The sequence below is a fragment of the Schistocerca americana genome, chromosome 5 (genome assembly GCF_021461395.2).
Source record: "Schistocerca americana isolate TAMUIC-IGC-003095 chromosome 5, iqSchAmer2.1, whole genome shotgun sequence".
Classification (NCBI taxonomy): Eukaryota; Metazoa; Arthropoda; class Insecta; order Orthoptera; family Acrididae; genus Schistocerca; species Schistocerca americana.
The window spans coordinates 373,189,180-373,211,737 of NC_060123.1; the positions used below are offsets into that span (position 1 = coordinate 373,189,180).

The 22,558-nt window shown below is 49.0% G+C and overlaps 1 protein-coding gene across 1 annotated transcript in view; it reads left to right on the top strand.

The window, feature by feature from the left end:
- The first annotated feature begins 4,944 nt into the window (after positions 1–4,944).
- LOC124616391 (zinc finger protein ush) overlaps positions 4,945–22,558 on the top strand; it is a 28,012-nt gene continuing 10,398 nt past the window's right edge. The window contains exons 1-4 of the mRNA XM_047144697.1: positions 4,945–5,033; positions 8,094–8,198; positions 10,127–11,097; positions 14,970–16,148. Coding sequence (XP_047000653.1) covers positions 8,105–8,198; positions 10,127–11,097; positions 14,970–16,148 — 2,244 coding nt within the window. The 5' untranslated portion in view covers positions 4,945–5,033; positions 8,094–8,104. The remainder of the gene's footprint in view (positions 5,034–8,093; positions 8,199–10,126; positions 11,098–14,969; positions 16,149–22,558) is intronic.

A 22,558-nucleotide genomic window follows, 5' to 3' on the forward strand; every position in this document is an offset into this window, starting at 1 on the left:
CCAATAGATGGCGTTGTGAGCGTCTTAACGTAAATGGGGTCGGCTGCAAATGAAAGAAAAAACGCAGTACATCGGCTATGGTTGAGTTGCAAATTAAACCATCCGTACTGTTCAATGTGCTTGACTGCACAAGTTCGGCAGTCAACAGTTGTGGCGGTTAGTTAGGGAAGCACATCCACAACGGCAAGTTCGTACAACATCGGACGGGAAAAATCGGGTTTTAATTGTCCTGAGGCCAAAAAGCGAAATGACAGCAGTTTGTAATTTTCCAGGGGGCAAAACCCGCTTAAAGAAATGACATCGGTTTCTAATTGTCGTGAGACTGGTGCAAGACATTCTGTCCACCGGTTTCTGCCACAAGTTAAAGTCGAGAAACTATGTGTTCGACAACAGTTCAGAGTGTCTCGGGAATCACGTTCAGAGCGCGTTGCACAAAGCGCGCCATCAGTTCAGCTACGTCTTCATTGCAGCACTGAACACTACATTTTTCAGATAACCGCACAGTCAGAAGTCACACTAAATAAGATCAGGTGATCTGGACGGTCAGGCTGCAGGGAAATAACGGCTGATAATTCTAGTATTTCCGAAATGCGTCTTCAGCAGCCGCTGCACTGGCTGTGCAATGTACGGAGGAGCGCTATCTTGCATAAAAATGATGCTACCCGTACATCCCCTCTGTTGAAGAGTTAAAATGACTCTCATGGCGTTTACCAGGCAACAGAATCCGCAGGACGACCGTGTGATAAACGATTCCGTAAACCCGCAGCATACAGTCCCTTTCCGCGATTCTGCGTACTGACATGTGCTTGGAGATCGACAGACGTCAGATGTAATGCTTTCTTCCCTCTGAAGCATTGCACTTCAGATGAGCCTGTGTTTCTGAATTTTGTAATCATTTTCTCCAAACCCTTAGGAGACATCGCAACAATGCCTCTTTTTCGTACTCCTGAGTGTTCGGAACTTCTGCAGAGATACTAGCGCACAATATGCGTTCTTGCAAAATAGCTTCACCAGTAGCGCGCGATCCTTCATTGAGAAAGTCAAGATGAACGTCTCGAAAGCAAACTGAGGAGCAGCTGTGTGTCGCGCGTCTATTCGTCTGCATATTCTGGTGCTTAGAGTGCCATATGATGGTCAGATTTTCTTTGATTTGTTTCTTCCACGATCTTTCCCCCTGTGTAATAAGATGCTGTTCAAATCTGACGTCATTCTGAATAGTGGTTCTCTTTCTGCAGCGTTTTGAAACTGGAACATTAATTATGGACACATTGTATACTCAAGCGTTTGATTTGAGAGTTCATTAACATGTTATTTGACATGTAGAAAGCTTAATTCTGTATCAGTGAATTAAATGGAAGGAAGCATCGGAGGTTAGCGCAGATACGGTCACCTTACAACAGAAGTGCATTCTCAGTGCAGTTCAATAGAGCGCACTGTGTCACCAATTGTGAACAAGACAATGCTGCCTGTGTACACTGTTTGCTCTGTCAACATGCCTCGAAGAGCGATTTCAAGTTTAGACTGAGTGTGCAAGAAGGTTATCAGCAAGGTAAGATGTCCGACGAAATGACGTAGACCACAACCACGCCGAATAAAATGTTCTCGGCTTTCCAGCCGCGTCAAGTGATTTAAATTGCACGATATGTTAAGTGGTGTGACTGCCATTGGGCTACTGGTGCGCCCTTTTATACGCTAGGTGCCGGCTGTGACCTCTCTGGTGCTGGCGGCATCACCATACATGGGCAAACGTTGACTCTAAATGTAGAAAAATGCAGCTGGGTAGGAAAAACAACCGACAATGTTACAGTACAGCATTAGTAATCTTCTGCTTGACACAGTCTTGTCGATTAGATATCTAGGCGTAACGTTGCCATCGTGAGAGAAAGGAACTACCCTGTTTGAACGTACCCATTACCACACGGTGAATAAAGTTGTCCGATTTGTTGGTGCGTTAACTTGTCTACGAGCAATGGCGTATCACTCGCCACAATCTAACACGGCGGAAGAACTGTGATCATAAAAAGATACTAACAGACAGCGATCGTTGACGAGTGTCACTTTGTGTCGTTGAGAGTCGGTTTCAACCCCGACCGGAGTTGCTGCTAGTCTGTAAAGGCAGGTTCATCTCATCGAGTTCCCGAGTGATCATTGCGAAGGAAACTGCATGCAGTCGACTTTTGGAGTAGGGAACGTCACAAAAGGCCACCTCTGACATCGACAACAAAGCTATACGTATGCAGTTGGACCACACTACACAGAAATTGGAAAATGGCATACTGGATCTGTGTAGAAAGGTCCCAGTAGTCCCTATTTTGTATCTTTGCAAACTGTGCAAGCCGACGATTCAGTGTGGAGTCGAAGCCACAATGTGTGCAGGGTGTAGTTCAGCCAAGACTTGGCACTGAGATGTTTTGGGGACGTTCTTCGTACCGTCACTTAGGCTCACTCATTACCACTAACGAAACCACAAATCAGGATATTTATTTTAATACGCTCGGGCATTAAGTGTTGATATTTCTTCTGCATCTAGGATTAGTATGTTGTGAACAGTACCATCTCCTAAGGTGACAATAACTGCATTCACAGCGCTGCGAGCATACATTCCTGGCTCGATAATCGTTTACCCACCCTTTTTAGTTGGATTGCCCCTCTGAATAAACCCCATCTTAATCCCACAGGAAATGTCTGGGACTGTTTGCAACACCGTATGAAACGTAGCAACCATCATCTCCGCAATTTGGTAGGTGTACAGACTCTAACCATCAACGAGTAACCGCGCGGGGTAGCCGCGCGGTCTTAGGCGCCTTGTCTCAGTCCGTGAGGCTCCCCCGTCGGAGGTTCGAGTCCTCCCTCGGGCATGAGTGTGTGTGTGTGTGTGTTATCCATAGTGTAAGCTAGTTTAAGTTAGATTAAGTAGTGTGTAGGCTTAGGAACCGACGGCCTCACCAGTTTGGTCCCATAAGACCTTACCAAAAATTTCCAAATTTCAACGGGTGGCTTCGGCTGGATACTGCAAACGTCAAGAAACTGACAGAGGCTCTTTCTTGCCCAGCAGAAGACATTCGCAAGGTTAGAGGCGGCGTTGTACGGAATTATCGTGATGTCACTCGAGAGTGCTTAACTTATCTGGCATGCTTATGCAGAAGGAATACATGGTAGCCGCAGTGGACACGGATCAGTAGGAGTGAAGTGGTGACTGCTGCAGGGATCGGACAGCGGCGGCGAGGACGCGCCCCCGGCGGCCGCCCCCGCCTCCGCCTCCGGGCCGGCCCCCACGGCGCCGCCGTCAGGCAGCGGGCAGGGGCAGGCGCGGCTGCGGCTGAACCCCAGCCTGGCCACGGACCCCGCACTGCACCGGCCCTCGCCCGCGGAGGTCCAGCTGCTCGCCGCGCTGCCGCCCTCCGCCGCCGCCGCCGCCGCAGCCTACCACAGCGGTAAGGGACACCTCCTCTTCATCACGGCCAACACTGTCCGTGCCGCGGACACAGTACATAATTGCGGAACCCTTTTGTTCAGTCATACTAAACAATCCAACCTCAACTTAGGTACACCACGTAACTCTACACTACACTGCCTGAAGTTTTGTATATGTACTTTTCAAACATCCATACAAATTATAAAACCGGATATAGGCACGTTTGTACGTGTTTATCTGTATACACTGAAGTGACAAAATTCATGGGATAGCAATATGCACATCCAGGAATGGCGGTAGTATCTAATATGCAAGTATAAAAGGGCAGTGCACTGGCGGAGCTCGGGTGATTCATGTGAAGAGGTTTCCGACATGGATATGGCCGCACGATAGGAATTTTAACAGCGTTTGAACGCGGAGTGGTACTTGGAGCTAGACGCATGGGACATTACATTTCCAACATGGCTGGGGAATTCAGTATTCCCAGATCCACTGTGTCGAGACCGGGCCGAGAATACCAAATTTCAGGCAGTACTTCTCACCACGGACAACGCCGCAGTGGGCTACGGCCTTCACTTAATGATCGAGAGCAGCGGTGTTTGCGTAGATTTATCCGTGCTAACAGACAAGCAACACTGCTTGGAATAATCGCAGAAATTAATTTGAGAAGTACGACGAACATATCCTTTAGGGCAGCGCGGCGAAATGTGGCGTTAATGGGCTATGGCAGCAGAAGACCTACGCGTGTGTTTTTGCTAACACCACGACATCGCCTGCTGCGCCTTTCATGGTCTCGTGATCATCTCGGTTGGACCCTAGACCACTGCAAAGCCGTGGCCTAGTTAGACGATTCCCGATTCAGTTGGTAAGCACTGATGGTAGGGTTCGAGTGTGGCGCAGGTCCTGTGAAACCATGGACCCAAGTTGTCAACAGGGCAATGTGCAAGCTGGTGGTGGCTCCATGATGGTGTTGGATGTCTTCACATGGGGCGGGCAGGGTCTTCTGGATATTCAGCCACTTGGAGACTATTTGCAGCCCTTCGTGGGCTGTCCTGACCGGCCCATTCTGCTGTTACTGCTTCTCTGCCGACAAAACAGCACTCCCCATTCTCTTTCATATTGCCGGGGACGCATTTCGTGACATCTAGTGGGCAATGCCGCATTACAAAGGGGTCTCCGGATCTTTTAATCACACAGTGGATGTAAGGCCTAGAGAACCACAATTGTGCATAATTATTACATAATTGTGAAAGAGCGTTCAACGCCCGTGTTACGTCTATACGTTGCACCGTTTGGTGCATTGGTTCCACTCTCACGGCATTTCTTTTAGCCCGACGGAAGAGTACACCCTGCTGGCTAAGTTATTCACCGAGGACGACGCCTGATGATTTCGTAACTGTAGCGCACAGCATAATACGCGAGCGTAGCAGAGGAGTGACGGAAGCGGCGTGTGTTGCAGCGATAGCGTCGAGCCCGTACTTCTGCCTGCCGCCGCCGCCGCTGCAGGACGCGCCGCCGCCCTCGCCGTCGCCACAGCTGCTGACGTCACGGGCCAAGGTGGACACGGCGGCAGCCGCGGTCGCCACCGCACTCGACGCGCCGCCCGCCCCGCGGCAAGGTGAGCCCAGCCGCCCCGCTGTCCAGGCGCTCTGCTCTGCACGCTAGCCACCCGTCTGCTTCAGTGTTTCATTGCTCACAAGACTGGCCTCAACAAACCCATTCCGGGCGTCAGCTTTGGTTTGCAACGTAAATATGTGATGGGTTGTGCATACAGAGAGACGAAAGGAACGAGAACCAATATTTACTTTCCTAATATGTTGTATTTTGGAATGTAGGTTCTGAGAGACTAATCTGTAGCGTACTCCAAGGTCTATGTAAGGTCAGCAGGTGACAGCTTATTTGCGAGTTGGCGAAGAAAACGCATGTAATCTCGTGAGAATTACTTCAGTTATTGTTCTGGCGCGCATCTTTTGCATGTTGGTTTTCGATGAGTGGTTTCGATCCGCCTTCTATTGGCGCATGAGTCAATGCGTGTGGAATCGGCAGGGTCGCTGTTTCCAAATAATAAAGTAAATAATGTATTAGGGGACATCAGTTTCTGGTTCACAGCTTGCAGACTGTCCATCTAAACACATCCAGCTTTACGATCAGAGTATGAGTCCAGCCCTTGTGATGCTGAATGCTAGTTTATGTTGAATTTTCTCATTCTTTGACAATACTAGTCTGTGGAAACTCAGTTCAGACACAAATCGTATTTTTTTTCCAAAAGTCATCTTTTGAGCCACATGTGATCCACCCTCGCGTATACCATTTCCTTAACAAGCTGAAGATTCTTTTTCAATTATAGTCCATCTGTTCCCTCATGACATTGTTTGTCGTGTACATTGGAAGAAACAGGTCCACAGATTCCGTGTGCATAAGAAAGGTAATGTTTTATCTGCATATGCGTGGTACGACCTTGTTTATATATATATTTTGCGTGTCTGTGTGTGTGTGTGTGTGTGTGTGTGTGTGTGTGTGTGTGTGAGAGAGAGAGAGAGAGAGAGAGAGAGAGAGATTGTGTGTGTGTTAGTGTGTGTGTGTGTGTGTGTGTGTGTGTGTGTGTGTGTGCGCGCGCGTGTGTGTATTGTTAACACAGCGCACAAAATTTCTGTATATATTTTTCATACCATACGTTAACCCTCTTTAAACTGGCTAAAAGACGAAATGGGACCAAGCAAATTATCTACAAGGGGCTGCAACATTTCGTGATTTTATTGCTCTTGGCCAACGGTTAGTTTACACTCAGGTTCTCCGCACGTTATCTTTCATTGACATCAGAAGAATACTTACCAGATTTTACTCTGTACTAAGAAAATAAGCTTCCCGCAAATTATTTCTGGTAACTACATTAGAGTTGTTGAAAAAATATCAAACATGTTCAGAACAAAGATGTATTACACACATCAAAAATTTTAGTGCATCACCTCGGTTCCGAGAGTTCAGGAAACTGTACATAAAATTAGAATAGAGATCAACATAAACACTATTTCCGCCCTTTTTATTGCTCATGAAAACCACACATTGCATGTTGTACCACCATACAGCGAGACCCTCAGAGCTGTTGGTCCTGCCTGCTGTACACACCGGTACCTCTAATACCCAGTGGCACATCTTCTTGCATTGATGCATTCCTGTATTCGTCTTGGCGTACTATCCACAAGTTCATCAAGGCACTGTTGGTCCACACTGTCCCACTCCTCAACGGCGATTCGGCGTAGATCCCTCAGAGTCGCTGGTGGGTCTCATCGCCCATAAACAGCCCATTTCAATTTATCCCGGGCATGTTCTATACGGTTCCTGTCTGGAGAACACGCTGGCCACTCCAGGCGAGCGATTTCGTTATCCTGAAGGAAGTCATTCACAAGATATGCATGATGGGGGCGCGAATTGCCGTCCATGAAGACGAATGCCCTGCCAATATGCTGCCGTTATGGTTGCATTATTGGTCGGAGGGTGGCATTCTCGTATCGTACAGCTTTTACGGCGCCTCCCATGACCACCAGCGGCGTACGTCGGCCCCGCATAATGCCACCCCAAAACAGCAGGGAACCTACACCTTGCTGCACTCGCTGGACAGTGTGTCTAAGGCTTTCAGTCTGACCGGGTTGCGTCCAAACACGTCTCCGACGATTGTCTGCTTGAAGGCATATGCGACACTCATCGGTGAATAGAACGTAATGCCAATCCTGAGTGGTCCATTCGGAATGTTGTTGGGCCCATCTGTACCGCTCTGCATGGTGTCAAGTTTGCAAAGATGTACCTCACCATGGACGTCGGGACCGAAGTTGCGCATCATGCACACTATGCGCACAGTTTGAGTCGTAACACGACGTCCTGTGGCTGCACGAAAAGCGTTATTCAAGATGGTGGCGTTACTGTCAGGGTTCCCCCGAGCCATAATCCGTAGTTAGCGGTCATCCACTTCAGTACCGCCCCTTTGGCGGCGTGAGCGAGGCATGTCATCGACAGATCTTGTCTCTCTGTATCTTCTCCATAGCTGAACAACACCGTCACTCCGAGACGCCTGGACAATTCCCTTCTCGAAAGCCCTTCCTGGCACAAAGTAAAAATACGGACGCGATCGAACCGCAGTATTGACCTACAGACAACACGAGCCGTGTACCTCCTTCCTGGTGGAATGAGTGGAACTCATCGGCTGACAGACTCCCTCCGTCTAATAGGCGCTGCTCATGCATAGTTGTTTACGTTTTTGGGCGGGTTAGTGACATCTCTCAACAGTCAGAGGGACTGTGTCTGTGATACAATATCCACAGTCAACGTCTATCTTCAGAAGTCCTGTGAAGCGGGGTGATGCAAAACTTTTTTTGATGTGTGTATATGCCAACGCAAACTCTCAGGAGGAATTCCACTCACGGTAATCTGTCATTATTAGCTCAGTAACGGCATCTACGTGATGTAGCATTTCCGCAAGTTTTCTGCTGTAAATTCGCAAGAAGACTGGGGAAATTGTTGAAACTTTTCGTATCGCCGACGACGTTAAAAGGCTAACAAAGTGAAAATATTTTGCAGTGCATAGCATTGTTACGAACGTTCGCTGTTTAAGCAAGGAGCAGGTGAAGATGGTGTCCCTAGAGTAGGCAGTGTATGACGCAGCGAATGCGCCTGTTTGTTGCAGTGCCTGTGTTCATGTGCTCCCCGTGTGGCATCCGCTTCAGCTCTTCCAGCACCCTGGAGGCACACCAGACCTACTACTGCTCGCACAGGCTCAAGAATCTCAAAGGTACCGTATCATTTTCTCCTCCACCTCTCAGTTTAACACCGTTATCTAGGTTCAGTTTCGGCGAAATGCTAAAAATACTATATTTATATTCTTTTTCTCCTTTAGCAGTTTTGGCGAAAAGCAGCGGACGATCTAATGATTTGAAAATTTTCGCAGAACTTGTTGGTGCTGGAACACAAATGTTTCTCGTGGAACCACATCAGGACTAGACACAGTGTCGGATCTTCTGATCGTAAGCTCATACCGCTCACCTGCACGCACCACCATGGCAAATGGCTACCGAAAATATTTAACATAATAACTGGAATCAGAGTAACAGTCAGAGTACCAAGGTGGTATTTTATGATGAACCTCCTTTGAGTGTAGACACTTTTGTGGGTGGGGGCGGAGTAAATGAAAAATATGTCACATTCCGTTATGTTTAGAGCATACTGATTCAAAAATGGCTCCGGGCACTATGGGACTTAACATCTGAGGTCATCAGTCCCCTAGAACTTAGAACTACTTATACCTAACTAACCTAAGGACATCACACACATCCATACCCGAGGCAGGATTCGAACCTACGACCGTAGCAGTCGAGTGGTTACGGACTGAAGCGCCTAGAACCGCTCGGCCACCGCGGACGGCAGAGCATACTGAGATTAACACGAACATAGATTCATAGGCTATATACAAATGATCATGACCAATGTAAGAACGCCATTACATGCCTTCGTAGCAAGGTTGGTCAGAGAGAGTCGGTGCTGTGGCGACGTATTTGAGAGATGTGATAGACGCATGCACTGTACAATGGGCACCAGTTAGAACGGCGGGCATGTCTGTGCAATCCTCCTCCACGTTACTAATACAGTGAATAATGAAGACGTTTGATGATAGGAGTTTCTAGCATAATGATCAATATGACACGCGTGATATAGTTTTGCAATATGAGTTTCACAGAGAATACTATCATCTTGGATATTTGGGAGCCCAAAAATAACGTCGGAGGATATAAGAAAGTCGTGAGTAATCTCGTGGAGCATTTCCTAAACGTATGCAGGTCGCTAACTGCGACGTTAATTTATTAATATGTATTTCAGTGTCGTTAGAGATGTCACGTGATCTACTCGTACAGCGTAACGCACAGCCGGCCGGAGTGGCCGAGCGGTTCTAGGCGCTACAGTCTGGAACCGCGCGACCGCTACGGTCGCAGGTTCGAATCCTGCCTCGGGCATGGATGTGTGTAATGTCCTTAGGTTAGTTAGGTTCAAGTAGTTCTAAGTTCTAGAGGACTGATGACCGCAGCAGTTAAGTCCCATAGTGCTCAGAGCCATTTGAACCATTTGAACCATAACGCACTGCGCATTAGGTTGCGAGACAGAGAGGTGAACCAGACCTTGATCTAATTCGCGCAGCGGATCAGTGTCTGTGGGCTGGTACATCGGTCAGCGTGAGTGAGGTTTTCAGGTGGTTTGCCGCTCTCGTTTAGGCTAACGAAGGCCTGACTCTCAAATTTAGTCTCATAGAACACAAACTGTTAAAAACCTATAACACACAAAGTTTCATAGATAGATGGCGCACACGATTTTCCTGCCCTATGTTACGTTGACGACTATGTTGCAGGAACGGGATCCGGCCGCAAAGTTAAATAGCGAAGAACGTACTGTTTGACAAATCTTGGAAGGCCGCCTAGACGGACTAAATGCTGGACCATAGACGATGAAGAAATGACACGTCTTAGCACTCGATAGTACATAATGTATCTTATTTTTACTAACGAATGTATGAGGTGGTAACTTGTAGCCTCAATAACCAACTTAAAAGTACGACTCAATACAGAATTCCCCCCGCCCCCCTCCCCAGCTACTGTCAAGCACGGTGTACTTGTAATAGGAGTTTTTTGGCGCTGTTCAGTGTGGATGCTAGAGGTGTGGTGCGTCTTGCAGGCCGATCAGACAGTGACAGCGAGGAGGGCCGCGCGGCGCCGAGCGCGTGTGAGGGCGGCGCGCTGCAGGGCGACGAGAGCGTGGCGTCCGACGCCAGCCACGAGGGCGGCGCCGCGCCGCCCCAGGGCCCGGCGGCCAAGGCGGCGCGTACCGGCAAGCAGTACGCCTGCCCGCACTGCTCGTACAGCGCCGACAAGAAGGTCAGCCTCAACCGGCACATGCGCATGCATTCGGCGTCGCCCGCGCCCGCCGCCGCCACCGCCGCCGCCGTCGCCACCGTCAACGGGGAGGTGCAGCCTGGGGGCGCGGGGGCGGACGCCGGCGCGGTGGGCGCGCCGCAGCTGGTGGACCGCTACTGCCAGGACTGCGACATCCGCTTCTCGTCGGTGAAGACGTTCCGCGCGCACAAGATGCACTACTGCAGCACGCGCCACGTCGTCAAGGGCCCCCCGCACCTGGGGCCGGCGGCCAAGGCGGCGGCGCCCGCTCCCGCCACAGCCGCCTCCTCGTCGACGGGCGAGTCCGCCCCCGCGTCGCCGGCGGACGGCGCCTCCCCGCCGCCTGGCCCCGCGCTGCCCGCCTCCCCGGGGGCGGCGTCGCCCGCCGTGGTGCCGGTGGGTGTTCCGGCGCCGGCGCCACCACAGCCCATCCTGGCGCTGCCCACCAACCCCATCCTGCTGGTGCCCTACTCGCTGTTCCAAGGCGCCAGTCTGCTGACGGGCCCGGCGGCGTTGGCCATGGCGCACCACGACAGTCCCTGCGTGCTGCTCGCCGACGGCACGCTGCAGCCACTGGCGCAGGGCATCCTCTCGCAGCACCCCCATCCCCACCCCCAGCCGCCCCCGCAGGTTCCGGCCGCCTCTCCCGCCGCGGCGCCCGCGGGCCACGCACCGACGTCACAGCCCACGCACAGGGACGACCCCACCACGGGCGGCGAACCCGCCACCTCCACGCCTCCCAGGCATCACCAGGTACCAGCCACAGCTTATATTTTTAATGCTGTAGCCTATTGCGTTAACCACTACCTGCATATACTGTGTGCATTATACACTGCACGAAAGAATTAAAGAGTCACTCGTTTGAAACATCGCCAGTTTCTCCCACTGCGACACCAAAGTGCGATATTTCGGTCGCATGCGCTACAACGTCGCTCTTTAATGGTGCAAAAGCGTGACGCTCTGAAATGATCACCTTGAACTCAGTCACGCTTCAAACAACAAGTCTTCGACAGGTTTCTTTTCTAAAACTGTCTGACTAGCCAATCTTCATATCATTTCGCACTTTCCCTGTCTCTCCATTCTCTCTGTTTCCTCGTATTTATCTTTCCCTCATTATTCTCCTGCTTCTTCAGTCTCTCTTCTTAATTCATTATTTAGTTTCCTGTACCTCTTTCTGCCTTCTTGATTTTCCACATTTTTTTCTTTATCTCCTACCTTCCATCTTCTTCAACATGCTTTCCGGTATCCACTCTTTCCTGATACTTTTGTTTTCTCTAATTCTTAGTACTTCTTTGACAGAGTCCTTGAGTCGTTCTTTCATTTTTATCCATTTGTCATTTACACAGTCTTCAACTCTGCCTCTTTTCCATAAACCTATCTTCTAATTCTTACACCTTACCCACCTCCTTAAGTGTCTGCAAGTTTGAACCTCTCCACACCTTCTCCTTCTAACCTTATATTCCTCCCACTGTGAGGTTGTGGTATTAAATTAGTCGTTCACAACTCTCATTTCTTATTCCTAATGGAAATTGTCCTACTGTATCTTTGTCTCTTCTTTCGCTCCCAGTTGCATTCCAGAGTCCCATAATAGTAATGCGGGCATTTGTATTTTGTTTCTCGATAAGTCTTTGAACCTTTTCATAATATTCTTCCACCTTCTCATATTTATGGCAACGGCATTGTCGCAGTGGATACACCGGTTCCCGTCAGATCACCGAAGTTCAACGCTGTCGGGCGTGGCCGCCACTTGGATGGGTGACCATCCGGGCCGCCATCCGTTATTGCCATTTTTCGGGGTGCAGTCAGCCTCGTGATGCCAATTGAGGAGCTACTAGACCGAATAGTAGCGGCTCCGGTCAAAGAAAACCATCGTAACGACCGGGAGAGCGGTGTGCTGACCACACGCCCCTCTTATTCGCATCCTCAGCTGAGGATGACACGGCGGTCGGATGGTCCCGATGGGGCACTTGTGGCCTGATTACGGAATGCTTTTCTCATATTTATGTTGGCTAATTGGCATGTATACTTGTATTAATATACGAAGTTCCCTGCTGTCGTATCATCATCGACCTTCCATCGATACATTGCACCTTCATTATCGTATTTTTTCAATTTGTAACCTATCACTATTCCTGTTCCGTTTTCACTAGTCTCCATTCCCCCTACCTTGTCCCCCCAATCTCAGTTCACACATGCCAAGCGCGTTTAACCTGTTCCTTCTCATCTCCTGTTTTGCATTTTCTAGCTTTCCGGCTTGCAGCAGCTTCGCAGCAGTATGGGGATGTGTTCCAATCCTTAGCTTTCCTTCTGTCACTCTCCTCTTCCTCCTTTCATGTATGTTCCCTCTCATTGTGTTGCTATTTCGGAGATCCACGTGAGGGGAAGCTTTAACTCTGTACTTTGTCACATGGAAAGACGTACCATTTACCGCCTGCGGAATTAATGTGATAGAATCTCCTTACTTTCCACAAAGGCAGTGGGCTGTTCATCCTAAACTCAGCCGCCCAGTATGAGTCAGGCGCTAGATTTAAGTTTGAATGATGAAAGCCGACCCCTCAGGGAAACGTAATAAATCCAAAATGAAATGCTGACGTTTACTGGTGAATATTATCACCTAGCTGATATCACTTAATATTAGCCGCGCGGTCTGAGGCGCCATGCAACAGTACCGCGCGGATTCCCCCGTCGGAGGTTCGAGTCCTCCGTCGGGCATGGTTGTGTATGTCGTCCTTAGCGTAAGTTAGCTTAAGTTAGATTAAGTAGTATGTAATTTTGTAAAGCACATAGAAACCGTGACCCAGAAAGCACTACAATCACTAAATAATCTGATTACCATAAGACACAAGAGATTCCACCTCCCGCCTCAATTAATTAAACTCTACCACAACAGTATACTGACATCAATAGTGGGTTACGGTTCGGGAGTCTGGGCTCACAGGCTCACGAGGGTGGTGCCTGCTGTGACGGTGAGGAGAGTACAAGGGAACATGATATTAAGGTCCGTGGGAGCTTATAGAACATCTCCAGGAGGAGCCCTGTTAATCATAATGCCGCTCTGTCCCCTAGATATAAAGATTAGGGAACAGGCTGCTTGGTACTTGGTAAAAAAGGGGGTTATCACCAAGGTAGAAGAAATTATGGGAGCACTAGTCAGGGACAAAGGTGAGATTAGGGAAAGAGGGGTAAACCTATGGCAGGAAATATGGGAGTCGGATGAAACTGGTAGAAGAACCTTTCAGTTCCTGCCAGATGTAAGGGACAAACTGAAAATGAAGTACTTCAAGCCAACTCGAGGATTGTTCCACTTTCTCACCGGTCATGGCCCCTATCCGACATATCTTTGTCGGTTTGGGAAAAAGGCTACGCCTGCGTGTGACTGTGGCGCACTGGAGGGTACTCCCGACCATGTGGTTTACGAGTGCCCCCTTTTCGATGATGTAGCCGGGACATTGAGAAGACAACTACCTAGCACAAACACCTATGACCTTTTAAGACAGGAGGAGACATTTCACAGACTAAATACTTTGGCAAACGAGGTATCACAAAAAGTTCTGACAACTTTTTTGAGAGACCTTCATGCTTAAGTAAATAGAGAACACTGAATGCGACCACCGCCCCAATCCCATACCGCCGGTTCGTGGACAGGTCGACTTCACAGTTGGAATCCGCTACGACCAGGACCAAGGGGACTGGGGCAAATCCTGATGAAGACAACGCACCGATAATGACATAGATTAGGAAGTAGACGTAGTTAATTAGAATAGGATAGTAAGTTAGGAACCTGCAGCGATAATTTAACCCTTGCCTGCCCTGTGCCAGGGGCTTGCTCATAGGGATTAGCTCTATGAGCAGGGCATCAAGTAGGTTTATATCATCAACTGGCACAATTGTAACGCTGCAGGCAGTTAGTATTAACCTATCGTAGTAACTAGAAACTATGCTAGCTAGTAAACTAAGAAGTAGTCTGCCTAGTAGAAATCGTAGAACTGTCTGTAGTTAAGAAAAATGTATAGCTGCTACTGTAAATTTAGAAATATAGGACCCACTAATCATTAAGATGGTGGGTCATTATCGTATAATTATTATGAAATGAAATAAAAATTTCTTTTTTTTTAAAAAAAAAAAAAGTAGTATGTAAACCTAGAGACTGACGACCTCAGCAGTTTGCTTCCACAGGAACATACCACAATTTCCAACTTAATATTACATCCAGGTAGTCGGGTGGCGACCTTTTCGTGTTGTCGAGTGTTATTCTGTTTGGTTTTCAACAACTTGCTTCTGGCTCAGTCCGTTGCATTACGAAGGCCGCAACGAAGTAACAGATCTACGAAGTAGTACGTGAGGTGGATCACCTGGAGCCGCAATCGACAAGTCGCGAACTCAACTTAGCCGGCCGCAGTGGCCGAGCAGTTCTAGGTGCTTCATCCCGGAACCGCGCGACTGCTACGGTCGCAGGTTCGAATCCTGCCTCAGGCATGGATGTGTGTGATTCCTTAGGTTAATTACGTTTAAGTAGTTCTGCGTTCTACGGGACTGAGGACCTCAGATGTTAAGTCCCATAGTGCTCAGATCCATTTGAACTATTTTTTGAACTCAGCTAAGTGAGCTTTTAACTGTCGTTGCAGAGAGAAGGCTCCGAAGCGAGCGGTCCACTAGATCTGAGCGTGCGGAGGGCATTATACGGCGGCGCCGACCAGCCGGTGGGGACGAGCGAAGGTGACGCGGCGGACGGCGAATGCGACGGCCGCGAGGAGGCGGCTGGCGCGGGCGGCGTGGGCTGTGGGCCCTACCTGCTGTCCGCGTCGTCGGCGTCGACGACACCGTCGCCCGCGCCGTCGGCCGCCAGCCCGGCGCGCCGCGGGGACAGCCCCGGCGCCGTGGCCAGCCCCAAACAGCCGCCGCACGCTCCCTCCCCCAAGTCGCCCAGGCGCACCCCCAACGGCGTCGTCGCCGTCAAGCCGGAAGTCCTTGTGGCCAACCAGAAGCGCGTCATCGTGTCTCCCACCCGCTCCCTCGGCTCGGACGGGCAGTCGGCCGACGAGGTGGCGCCGCCGCCGCCGCTCTCCTACCCCTCGCCGGTGATAGCGCGGCGCGGCCTCGCGCCCTCCTCGTCGGCGTCTCCGTCGCTGGCGACTCCGCCGCCGCAGCCGGTGACGGCCGTGGCCAAGCTGCCGCCGGTGCTGACGCCCCCCGCCGGGTCGCTGCCGCTGCTGGCGCCGGCGGTGGCGGGCGGCGCGCCGGGGGCGGCGTCGGCGCTGCTGGCGGCGCAGCGGGCCGGCGAGCTGCTGGGCGGCCCCGCGGGGGCGGCGGCGGCGGCCGCGGCGCTGCTGCCGTTGCTCATGGCGGCCGAGCTGCCCGCGCTGCCGCCGCACGTGCTCGTCAAGCAGGGCGTCTCCAAGTGTCGCGAGTGCAACATCGTCTTCTGCAAGCACGAGAACTACGTGGCGCACAAGCGCCACTACTGCTCGGCGCGCCTCGAGGGCGGCGGCGCGGGCGCGTCGGCGGCGGCGGCGGGCTCCGGCGAGGAAGCGGGCGTGCCCGGCGCGGCCGGCCCCTCTTCGGCGCAGTCCCCGCCCGGGGGCGGCTCCCCCACCGGGGGCGGGCCCGGCAGCCCCCGCGGCGCCGCCCAGCAGCCGCTGCCCCACAAGACGCTGCTGCAGTTCATCTGCGGAGCCTGCGGCATCAAATTCACCTCCCTCGACAACCTGAACGCGCACCAGGCCTACTACTGCCCCAAGCGCGCAGAGCTGCCTGCCGCCAAGCCGCCCGAAGACAAGTTGGGCCGCAAGTGCCCCAAGTGCAAGGTGAGTCGGCGCTCGTCTCCTGCTCAGCTCATACCTGCAGCGCTGCGCGAAAAAAACCGGAAATCGGTTGCTGTTACTTTATAGATTCGTTACGCAACATATTATTCTTGGCCGCCCCTCTGGGCTCATCCTGTTCGCCACTGTGGACGCCAGAATCAGTTTCCAGTATGTGTGAGGCAGGATCTCTTTTCCAGCCTGGAGGTAATGAGTCGGACTTTCTGGAATCCTCCGAAATTGGCTGTGGTATTGGTTTATCACATATTTTTCGAGGGAAGATAACTTTTTCCTCCGCCTCTCATTGTTTTCCAGCAGCTCGTGGAAATTTTCATCTGCTGTCTATAGTCGAGTCACTTGCGGTAACTGTATCTGTACATTTGGGCTAATCTCAGGCGCTAGAGTAAGGGCTTTGATACGGATTTCCTCAATAGATACATTAATTCACGAGGAACGTTTGTATATACAGGATGACTCAAAAATGATTTTACAAATTTGCAGTGATATAGAAATTTATTGAGGTAACTTACAGAACATGTAGACGTGTCTTTTTAATGCAAATAACCTAAAATTTGACATAAAAGTGTCAAGAGCCATGTTGGTTCGATGTAACTACCTTTCATGAAAATTTGAGAAACCTCGAGCTGTAGAACGGACATGGAATTTTTCGAGCTCTAGTTCCTCGAAGAACGAAATTAGCTGTTCGTAATTCTAGAAAATGGCTTTCAGTGAACTTTTTCCACAACACTCCCTGACAGGGCAAAACGGCCAAAGAGATACAGGATCAATAAAGCTGGCGCCTTAAGCAGCGCGTATACGCTCAAATTTTGCTAGTCGTTTGGGGGATCTGCGAAAAAACTGGTTATTTCTTTCACATTTAAGTCTGTCGTCATGGTTTCATTCTGCGCTACCTCTTGGGTTTCATGGTTCAAAGAATAGGCCAAAAAGTAAACATACAGAACTCTGATTTTTGCTTGCTACGGTGAAAAATCGCCGGTGATATTTGCCGCTCGGTCAGTAGCAGTACATTTGCATGACTTGATAGCTAGAAAAAATCGAGTGAGAACATCTGTTAAAACGGTAACCAATACTCGAACTACAGTAGATTTAGTATTATAGAAACCAAAACATAATTCATTAACTTCAAAATTATCACCACTGACACATCTAAACAAAATAAACTTGCTCGTCTTGAGAGACACCGCTAGTTTTATCTAGGACTCTGTATCTCAGAATGAACAAAAATGGACTTTTACCGCTATTAAAATAAGCCCTTCAACTGTAGTAGTTAAGGTACGGCATCCGTCTTCATCATAAACAACAGTTATAAACAACAGTTACAGAGTAAAGAGGCTGTCGTAGTGCTCTGAAGCAGACAGACATTATTATTAACAAAATGAGGAAAGAGGTAGATTGCTACTGACGATAAAGATCACACGTTAAGTTTCAGTCAGGCTCAACGAAAAGACTGTTACACATTTAGCTTTCGGCCAAAGCCTTATTCAGAAAAGGACACACACATACACAATCATTCACACAAGCAAGCAAACCTCATTTGATTGCTGCTCGTATTTGAGGCAAGGTTTTTAATGATTCGTGAAGAGTCAGTATGAGTACGGAAATCATTTCAATATTATAGTTCAATTTATAACGGCTTCAACTAGAAATGACTCACACAGTATCTGTTATAGCAAACTATAAACTACAAGGTAACATAAGGAACTCTACTCTTCGAAAGCCGGCCGGAGTGGCCGTGCGTTTCTAGGCGCTAAAGCCTATGTCCTTAGGTTAGTTAGGTTTAATTAGTTCTAAGTTCTAGGCGACTGATGACCTCAGAAGTTAAGTCGCATAGTGCTCAGATCCACTTGAACCATTTTTGAACTCTTCAAAACCCCGAAAAAATAGTGTATCGCTCACTGAAAGAAAGTCTCTGAGTAACGGCTAACATCGGCTCTTGTGACCGTTAAAGTTCCCCTCGGCCCCTATTATTAGCACAATTATTTTCTTACCTTCGGGTGTAATCTCTTAATAGCTAGTCGTCGCTCCCGTGCAGGTGAAAATAGTACATTGTTTTGTTGCCTGATAATTATTTATTTACAATAATTTATCTAAGTAATTACAGGTAATATCGCAATATTTATTTAACAACATTCATGTAAACCCAATGAATCTGCGGGATACGAAGCCAGTTCCACGCATCAATGTGTAACGTAGTAAGAGTTTCATACATACACTGAAGAGTTTTTGGTGGCTGAGCAGTGATGTGCCGGAGAAATAAAGTATCTTTCAAGAGACCTTTTAATGACATATTTCTGGACATCTACTTGCTCTTCGCCGCGTAATCAGTGCAGTAGCCGCTAAGGCGGTGGAAGACTTTGTTGGATCTTTATTCAGCATTTGGACGTGGTGCCGAGACATACCTCTAGAGTGAAACTCACTTTAAAAGCTACAATATTCTTATTATCATCCACTGTATAGTGTAAGTAAAGTCTTCATCGTTGTGCCCTTACTATAGTTAATGAGTCAGTATTTTGTGCGGCACACCTAGTTATTAAGCGTAATCACTCCCCAGCGAGCGAGGTGGCGCGGTGGTTAGCACACTGGACTCTCATTCGGGAGGACGACGGTTCAAACCCACGTCCGGCCATCCTGATTTAGGTTTTCCGTGATATCCCTAAGTCACTTCAGGCAAATGCCAGGGTGGTTTCTTTTAAAAGGGAACGGCCGACTTCCTTCCTCATCCTTCTCTGTTCCGATGGGACCGATGACCTCGCTGCTTGGTTCCTTCCTCCAAATCAACCAACCATTCCCCGTTGAAGCAAACAGAAGGCGGTTCACCACAGTGCGTCCTCTTCTATTACGCAGTTGTTTAGACCATAGAACCAACATACCAATGTGTGTGTTCCTTGATTTCTTGAAGGCGAATGCTTTCACGGGAGCTAATGGCCCTGTTGGGCACATTAAACAACAATTCGTCTAGTTTCGCCAAACGAGTTCATGGCCGATTTCATTCCCATCCTCCTGTAACTGAGCCAACTCCATTCTGTTGCGTCCTAAAAACGTAGCGTTTCTTCCTTTTTATGTGCTCTCTTTCAGTGCCATATCTTATGCAACAATAAAAAAAGTTTGTTAGAGTAGTAAGTTTTCACCGAGAAGTAAAACTACGGTTGATTTAGTAGTATGTGGCACAAGTCTCCTTCCTTTTCTCCCCTTCAAAAATGGTTCAAATGGTTCTGAGCACTATGGGACTTAACATCTGAGGTCATCAGTCGCCTAGAACTTAGAACTACTTAAACCTAACTAACCCAAGGACATCACACACAGCCATGCCCGAGGCAGGATTCTCCCCTTCCTAAATAATTCTTCTTCTTCAGAAATCCGGCTAATCGCCCTTAGATTTTAAGTAGTTGATAATGCTGTCAGCAATGAGAATCCTGTTTACACTAAGAGCGCCTACAGAGTACGATGATTTTATCATATGACAAGGAGAACAGAAGCCACAAACAAAATTTGTATCCTTCCCATTGACACAGTGCACACCAAGCGAAGTTGCGCAGTGGTTAAGGCACTGTACTCGCTTTCGGGAGAACAGTTGTTGAAGTCCAACCCGTATATCCAGATTTAGACTCTTTGCGGTTTCCCTAAATCGCTAAAGGCACATTCCAGGACAGTTCCTTTGAAAAGAACAAAGCCGATTCTTTCTTAAATCCGAGTTTGTGCTCCATCTCTAATAACCTCGTGGATGGGACGCTAAATTTTAAACTTCCTTCCTGCCTTCCACAAAGGCCTTGTGGCAAAGCTGTCTTACACTGTCGGAACCCTTCTTTCAGAAATGTAAGAAGGAATGATGTCACATATCTTGCCCGATAAATTTGCAAAATGTGTGCCAATTAAGATTTTTAAAAGAGAAACGCATGTTATTTCGTGTCTCTCAGATCTAGCATTTTGAAGATCTAACTATAGGCTATAAAAGAGAGGAAGACGAAGATTTTGCGATGTGCGGATGACAGCAGAGGGGTTGTGGGGCAACCGTACCGTAGAAATGCTTAAACGGACCAGAGATGCTCACAGCTGGCAGAAGCTAGCTGCGTCAGGTACCCGCCGTCACGCGCATTTGTCGACACGCTAAATTTTAGATGCGCGTGTAGCGCTCACGGCGCAGGTCAGCAAATGACGCAGCAGTGCGAACTGAGCCACCGAAGAGTGCAGACTCGTTTTTCCAGAGTCGGCTTCTGCAAACCTCGGACCACGTGAGTCGAGCCCAATGCGAGCTGCCCACCGTCGCGCACTGAAGTTTCTTTGGCCCTCCCCGTTCGTTTTCGCTTTCGTTTCGAAGCGCCCGTGAAGTGCACGGCGCATCGCGCTCTCGAAGAAACTTCGCTTCTTTCCGGACACGCGTCCACTGTTGTCCCGCGGTCACGCAATGGGCCGACTCCCTTGTCCCTGAGGGGTGTGTACTCTCCAGGACACTGTTCGCGTAGGACTGTAATGGAAATAGCATTACCGCGATGGCCAGTTAATAGATATTGCAGACATTTCATTTGTCGAGTGTTCCGTTACTCTTTCGTGTTAAAATAAGTGTGTTTATGCAAGCATGCACTTTATCAATTCCTGTCACCACACCGTCACCGTAGTCTCTTCCCTGAGCATTGTGCGTGAGTGCGGCAGTAAAGCCTGTCACTGCACGACTGACATCGTAACACATAGTGTCACGAACCCTCCCAAGAAAGCCACGTGCAGTGACGAGCGCTTTGGCGGCCGCGCAAGGCAGGAAACAAAGGATGAGTCGAGAAGTGGTGATGTATCTAGAGATTCAACCGCGAATTAAAGCAGCTAAATAGTTACAGAAATGAAAGAAACCTGGTAATAATAATTCCCTACATACAGAGGAAGCGAGATCTCTAAAAGGATCTACGAATTAAGGAATTGTTCAAAATGGCGGTGGCCGTTAAAAACCTTCAAGTATTGAGGTGCCCACGAATACAGGACATCCTGCCGTCCCAACGGTCGAGGCTGCACTAGGCTAGGAAACTTCTGGGACAAGGAGGAAACGGCCAGGTCTATGGCCCTGCAACTGACAGATAGCCGCTTGACCATCCAGCAGGTTGGCACCGGAACTACATTTTTCAGCCGTGGACACAAAAGTGTGAGGTGCCGGCCAACTAACAAAAACCTTGAGCATCGCCGATGCAGCCCCACTCTGCAGCGTCTTCTTAGGAGGTTCCCTGGCTGCCGTCTCGCCCCTGACCGCCTATTGTCTATAGCTACGCTCCGCAATGCGACGGTAAAGTTTAACGGTTCGTGACTTCGGGTATGATGCTAGGATTCGATCGCCGTTTAGGTCGTTTGGTGATCGCGAGTATTTCACTATGCTAATGCTGTATCTATATGTCGTTCTGTAAAAGTGTCTATGTCAGTGGAGGCTCCCCTCACTCAAGCATCCGTTGTTCTGTATTAATTTCAGAATATATGTTTGTACTAATTTCTAAATATTTTATTTGTGTTTCCCCAGTACCCATTCAAATCAGTGGCTCTCTGTAAGCTGGGTCGCAGTCCTTGCTTTCCCACTATGCTAATGCTGTATCTATATGTCGTTCTGTAAAAGTGTCTATGTCAGTGGAGGCTCCCCTCACTCAAGCATCCGTTGTTCTGTATTAATTTCAGAATATATGTTTGTACTAATTTCTAAATATTTTATTTGTGTTTCCCCAGTACCCATTCAAATCAGTGGCTCTCTGTAAGCTGGGTCGCAGTCCTTGCTTTCCCACGGTCTGATACTGGGCCGAATAATAACACGAGACACGATGTCTGTTTTTATCGCCCACTAACTGGGCCAAGCTGCCTTCATTCAGGTCGCTTGGGATACGAAAACCGTGGCAGTCAGTTTAGATGTGGTAGCGCAAGATGGAAGCGGCGAAACCACGCGTTTCTGCTTGACTGGTGACCCGACTTGATTTGAACACGCAACCTTCTGATACGTTCTCCCACTAGTTCTACTCACTCCAATTTCGTCCTTAATCAAGCAGTATGTTATTACGATCAAAAATTAAACACCTGCAGCAAAATGAGATATCTATACACTGCAAACAATTTATGGTGTGTGATGAAAGATACTCAGTGTGTCACTATAATTTCCTTTACCTGCTCCTTTCTAATATGATGCACGGAGAAATAAGCCTCTCCGTGGCGTCTGATTTCTCGGATTTTTCAGTCTTGGTGATGTAACGAGATGTCTGCCTTATTGCTCTGTGACTGACCTACACTGAAGAGCCAAAGAAACTGGTACACCTGTCTAATATCGTGTATGACGCCAGCGAGCACGCACAAGTGCCGCAACAGGACTTGCCATGAACTCGAGTAATGTCTGAAGAAGTAGTGCTGGAGGGAACTGACACCATGAATCCTGCAGGACTGTC